The sequence below is a fragment of the Chrysoperla carnea genome, chromosome 1 (assembly GCF_905475395.1).
Source record: "Chrysoperla carnea chromosome 1, inChrCarn1.1, whole genome shotgun sequence".
Lineage (NCBI taxonomy): Eukaryota > Metazoa > Arthropoda > Insecta > Neuroptera > Chrysopidae > Chrysoperla > Chrysoperla carnea.
This window is the reverse complement of record NC_058337.1, coordinates 139,429,000-139,435,641: the sequence shown is the minus strand read 5'-3', so window position 1 is coordinate 139,435,641 and position 6,642 is coordinate 139,429,000. Positions and strand designations below refer to the sequence as shown.

General features: G+C 30.8%; 1 protein-coding gene across 1 annotated transcript; it reads left to right on the top strand.

Moving 5' to 3' along the window:
- Window positions 1-255: 255 nt before the first annotated feature.
- LOC123296450 lies at window positions 256-5,864 on the top strand. Its single transcript, XM_044877928.1, has 4 exons — window positions 256-367; window positions 526-938; window positions 1,563-1,831; window positions 5,805-5,864. Exons 1-4 carry the CDS (start codon window positions 256-258, stop codon window positions 5,815-5,817), a joined length of 807 nt encoding a protein of 268 aa, XP_044733863.1. The 3' UTR covers window positions 5,818-5,864.
- Window positions 5,865-6,642: the final 778 nt, after the last annotated feature.

Below are 6,642 nucleotides of genomic sequence, written 5' to 3'. Positions count from 1 at the left end.
CGCGTGTGGTGTATCGGTGTGTGGGAGGATGACAGCTGATTTCGAACAGTTTTGACTTGCTGTGCAGTCAAGATAGGGCGAAATCATTCAAGTGAAGAGAGATTTATTGAACTCTCAATTGTTAAATAAAAGAAAAAAAAAAAAAAAAAAAAATGTTTGGTATTTTATTACAAAAATCTAAATCTGTAAATATTTTATTACAGAATTGTCGCTTGAATAAAAAAAAAAAAAAAAAAAAAAAAAAATAGAGCTAGTATGTCGACTGATAATCAAGACGAAAATTTTGAACAGCAAAAGGAAATTTTAGATGATTCATCATTAGAAAATGAATTATTGGAGGGTGATGGAGAAAATACACAAAATAAAGGTAATTTTTTTTTGTTTGATTTGTCCTAGATGGTAAACAATGTTATTAGAAATTAGAAAAAGGATCCAATTTTTTTAGTATTAGAAATAGATGTGATAAAATGAATTAAATTTATTTTATCATAAAAATCCAAACATTATAGAAAATATTGTTTACAGAAAATCAATCAGAAGAAGAAGAAACAAGGGATAATCCCCCTAATATTGAATCTGATATTCATAATTTTAAGTTGGTCACATGTATGCGAGATCAGCAATATTTGGTTAAGTCCATGAAACAAGTCATGGAAAAACACCTCAACATGCTGGGTGAAGTCGAAAGTATAACAAGAAATTTAGCTACAGCAGAAAGAACACGACTAGAAACAATACGAGAACAACGTTTAGCAACTGAAGAAGTGAGAAAGGTCTTGGTAGAAGCACAAAAAATCTCATCAACAATACAACAAACACCAGCGGATTCAGAACGACAATTTAGACGATTAGATGGAAATGTATTCAATTCTACCACAATAGACGCAACATTAGAAGCAAGTCACATACAACAACCCAATGCTAGTATTGGTCAAAATGTAAGTTTAGAAATAGCACAAGCATTAAATAATACGGCACTAGAAATTAGAAAAACTTTAGAATCAAAAGGGTCAGATAATAAAAAAGATTATAAATTAACTAGAAAAAGCAATATGGATGTTTGGATGGATCATTTGAGAAGTGAATTAACAGAAAAAGATTTAATTGATGTAATAAATGATCAAATTAATCCACCAAACAACCTTACTGCTGATACCATATCAAAAAGACGTAATAAAGTTAGACGCATAATAATATCACATTTAGAAGAATATTATCATGCAGAAGTTTTAAATATTTCTGATCCTAAGTTAGTCCTACAAAGAATTAGAGAATTTAGAAGAACAGAAAACAATTTAACTCATTCAGCAGTTAGAACTCAATTATATAACTTAAAGCTAAATAAAAATGAATCAGCTCATAATTTTATTACTAGATTTAATGAGTTAATTAGAAGTTATGAAAATTGTGAAGAAGCAATTCCTTTGACAAATGAGGAAAAACGATCTGCATTTTATCAAGCAGTATCGGACACAGAACCCGATATTAGATCTGCTGATTTAATGAAAAGGCAAATGGGTGAACAAATGACTTTAGATCAATTAAAATCATATTTATTACAGTTAGAAGCAGAGAGGAAAGCAGCTAAACCCCAAAAAGCTACAACAACAACAGCAAACTCAGCTCAGGTTAAACCAGCCTGGCAGAGTGGTCCTCACCGTAATTGCCATAGATGTAATAAAACAGGGCATAATGAGAGTGATTGTCCTCTAATTAAATACGATTTGTATTTTTGCTATGTGTGCCGACAAGTATCTAGCCACATAGGTACAAATTGTCCTAAACGTGGTAATGAAAATTACAGAGGAGGAAATTCATCTAGAGGAAGAGGGTATGTAAACAAATTAGATAATAAACAAAAATGGTCAAGCACATCACAAACAGATAATCAAACTAGAGGTAGAGGTAGAATTGTATACAAAGGGGGTCAAACGTCGTTCAACCGCAATAATAAAAAGCCCTACAGTCGTCCACAAAAATCAAATGCTAAAGCTAATCTAACAGGTGAGATTTTAAATGATAATACAAGTACAAAAGAAATAAAGTTCGTAGCAGATTCGGGTGCTACAGAACATATAGTTAAGAAAAGCATAATTCTAAGTAATTTTAAATATTGCTCAAATGAGGTTATTAAAAGTGCTAATAAAAATAGAATAGCTGATATAAAAATAGATGGAAAAGGTGATTTGTATTTATACAAAGTAAATACAAATCAGTCTATAAAATTAACAAATGTATTAGCTGCTGAAAACATCGCGAAAAATTTAATATCATTAAGACGCTTTGTAGATGCTGGACTAGGAATATATTTAGACGATAAAACTTTAACAATCTTCGATAAAATTACGGGAGATGAATTTTTATCAGGAAAATATGAAAAACCAAATTGGATTGTAACATTAAAAGTTAATACAAATGATTCAGAAAATTGCGAAGTAAAATCATATCAATGTAATGGGCAAATAATATCAGATTTTGACCATCTTGATCAATCTCAGACAAATGATGTTTTGGGTTTATCAGTTTCGGAGGGAGAAACTACCCAAAACATCAGATGCGATTCGTCAGGGATTGGGAGGGAGAAGTGTCGGGATGAACAAAATCTGAATGAAAACGAAAATAATACGGGCATAGAAAAATTAGAATCAGATTTTAAATTAGATGAGCAAACTTTGAATAGAAAAATATTAGATTTAAATTCGGTGAAAGAATTAGAAAAGTTCAATAAAATGAAAGAGTTAGAGTCAAATAAAACGGTAATTAAAAATAACAAATTAGATGAAGCCATGTTATGGCATTGTAGACTAGGTCATCCGTCGTTTAAATACTTAAAAGAAATACAAAAATCAAATGAAATATTAAAGAAAATAAATTTTACAAAAGAAATTCAAAATTGTGAAACGTGTATTTTAGCAAAAATGGAAAAATTACCATTCAAAGAGACTAGAACTAGATCGGTTAGACCTCTACACACGATTCATGTTGATACCATGGGACCAATAACACCCTTATCGTTCCCTGGTGAAAATAGATTCATCATTGTTTTTATAGATGATTTTTCTAGATATGCTCAAGTATATCCAGTGCAAAACAAGAGTGAAGCAGGTAATGTTCTTAGAAAATTCTTGATTAGAATGCGAAATCTGATAGGAAAAGATAGTAAAGTATGTTACATTAGAACAGATAATGGTACAGAATTTTGTGGAGGGGAATTTCTAGAAATAATGAAAGAAGAGAAAATAGAAGAAAACTTTGCACCACCTTACACTCCAGAACACAATGGTACAGCTGAAAAATTTAACAAAACGTTACAGCAGAAAATTAGAGCGTTGCTAATTGGTTCTGGGGTACCAAAAAGGTTCTGGTCTTTGGCAGCTGAAACAGCAGTTAATGTTTATAATAGAACACCGCACAAATCAAATAATTTTGAAACTCCATTATATAGAATAAATTCAAGTCTGAAAAATCATTTAGATTCACTTAGAAGGTTTGGTTGTTTAGCTTATGTGAGAATACCAATCACAGAAACCAAGTTCTCCGAAAGAGCGTTAAAAACAATATTGGTAGGTTATTCAAGCACAGGGTATGTTTTGTGGCATTATTCAACGAATAGATTTATAAATTCAAGACATGTTAAATTCAATGAAAAACAAGTATATAAAGACTTGTTAGATGTTGATAGATTAGAAGAACATGGAAAACTAGATGAAAATAATATAGACTGGTTTAACGTAGAAGAAAATAACTCCATTCCCATTATTAATAATGAGTTAGTATTAGAGGAACAAATAGATAAGAAAAACCTGAAGCGGGGTAGACCAAAGAAAAAATCATTAGAAGAACAGGAAATAAAAGAAAAAGAGGTTAAAATACCAAAGTTATCCAAAAGAATTCCAAAACCAAAATTAGATGAAAATTTTGTTTATAGAGCAAAAACTCAACTGATAGAAGATACTAGTTTTGCATTCTTTACAGCAAAAGATATTGAAATAGACAAATTTCAATTCGGTCAAAATTTAGATGGGCAGGAAAACAAAGCAATAGAAATAGATGAACTAAAACATGCTATGTTTGCAAATATTAATAAAGATCCTACTAATTGCGATGAAGCTAGAAAAAGAGCGGATTGGCCGAAGTGGAAAAAGGCCATGGAAGAAGAAATTAAATCAATGGATGATAATCAGGTATGGGATATCGTTGACAGGCCAACTACAACCATTAGAGGAGAGAAATCAAATATTATAGACTCTAGATGGATATTTAAAACAAAAGAAGATAAAAATGGAGAAATAATTTATAAAGCTAGACTAGTAATCAGGGGTTTTAAAGATAGACATGTGTATGAATTGAGAGAAACATATGCTCCTGTATCTAGATTATCAGTAGTCAGAACAGTTCTAGCTGTGATAAATAAATATAACCTAGATGCAGAACAGATGGATGTAAAAACAGCATTTTTACATGGAAAATTAGATGAATTAATTTATATGGAAATACCTGAGGGACTAGAAAATGGAGATAAAATTAAAAGAACCAAGGTATGTAAATTAAATAAATCATTATACGGTCTTAAAATTAGCCCTAAAAAGTGGAACAATAGATTTTCAGAAGTTGCTCGAAAACTAGGATTAGAAAATGATGTGAATGAACCTTGTTTGTACACATGGAGAAAAGAAGGTAAAATGGCTGTGCTAGCGCTGTATGTAGATGATATGATAGCAGCTAGTAATTATCCTGAAAAATTAGAAGAAATTAAAACAGTGTTAAAATCTGAGTTTGAAATGAAAATGTTGGGTGAGCCCAAAATGTTTCTTGGTATGAAAATAGAAAGAGATAGATCAAATCAAGAAATGTTAATTTCACAACCAGATTATATTGAAAAGATTCTAGAACGTTTCAATATGAAGGAATGCAAGCCACAAAACACTCCCATGGTCACTAGACAAGTGAAACATAGAAGTGAAAAAGGAAAAATAAAACAAAATGAAAATCAAGTCAGTTCCAAAGTAGATGCAAAACTCAAAGTACCTTATCGAGAAGCTATTGGGAGTCTATTATATTTAGCTGGCACCACTAGACCAGATATATCGTATGCGGTCAACTATTTATCTAGAAGACAATTAAATACTACTGAAGAAGACTGGGTAGAAGTCAAAAGAATTTTTAGATACCTTAGAGGAACTTCGAACGTAGGTTTAAGATTTAGAGGTCTTACAAATAATTTAGAAGCGGTAACAGATGCAAGTTTTAGAGACTGTGAAGAATCAACCTCAACCAGTGGGTATGTGATTCATCTATACGGTGATACGGTGGCTTGGAGAAGCCACAAGCAGAATTATCCATCCCTGTCAACTTGTCAAGCTGAATACTTGGCAATGAGCGAAGTATGTCAGGAAGTTATTTCATTAGATAAGGCAATTAGGGACATGGTAGGTAAAACAAATTATCCTGTTACAATTAGATGCGATAATAAATCGGCAGGAGCATGTACTCAAAAAGAAGGTCATCATAAACTAAAAAGTTTTGATGATGATTTAGATGTAATTAAATCTAATTTAAATATTAGAGAAATTAAGGGTCAAAAGGTTCCTATGGCGGAAACACACGGTGATTTCGTTAAGTCGTGTGTATCTAGAGGTCAGATAAAGGTAGAATGGGTACCTACAGATGAAAATATCGCTGATATAATGACAAAACCTCTACCTTCTAGTTCTCATGAAAAACATAGAGATAAAATTATGAATTTAATTTAATTTAATAAGATAGATTTAATTAAAATCTCTAATTTGTTTATTATATTTCAGAAAAACCCGCTAAACCAGAAGAAAAGAAATAGATGCTGCTGATTAGAAGAGTGCGCAGTGGAAAAAAAAAAAAAAAAAAAAAAAAAAAAAAAAAAAAAAAAAAAAAATTATTATTATTATCACTAGAAAATAAGTTTATCATAGTTTATCACAGTATTTTCAAAAAGGGTTCGATAAGTTTTTTTTTAAAAAGGTACAGAGTAATTAAGAAGTACCAAAGAACCTAAACTAATAAGTTTTTTTTTGTTTTTTTTTATATGTTTAAGCTATCACACCAAATAGATAGTGTCTTATAAAATTAGAAGTAAATTTGTAAGGAGATATTATTATTTTTTTATTATTAGATGTAATCTTTAAGTACAAAATAAAATATTTTTGTTAAGAATAACTTAGATTTAAGAAAACGCAAAGGGAGGGAGTGTTGGAGAAGACTTTACGTTTTCTCATACTTGAGTAAGTGCGCTTGGCAGTGCGCACTATGTCATGGCGGCTTTGCACCCCTCCACTCGCTTTTTGGGATATATCCAACTCTGACTCGAGCAAGCAGACGAGCAACAAGTTCAATAGATATATGTATTTTTTTTGAATACACATAATTATTAAATAATAATTAATAAAGATATAGAAGACTATAATAATAAGTCAAGTGTTTAATTAATTAACGGAACCTATAATCTCCTCTCCTCAACAAAATTAAATATAAAGTCTAAAAGAGTGTTATAAGTTTAAAGTGTTTATCTGTGCGTCTGTGTGTTTCTCAGTGACATCGTAGCCCTTAAACGGTCGAACTGATTTGATTGAGAACATTTTATAGCAAAGTTTCCAAAAATCGGTTTAT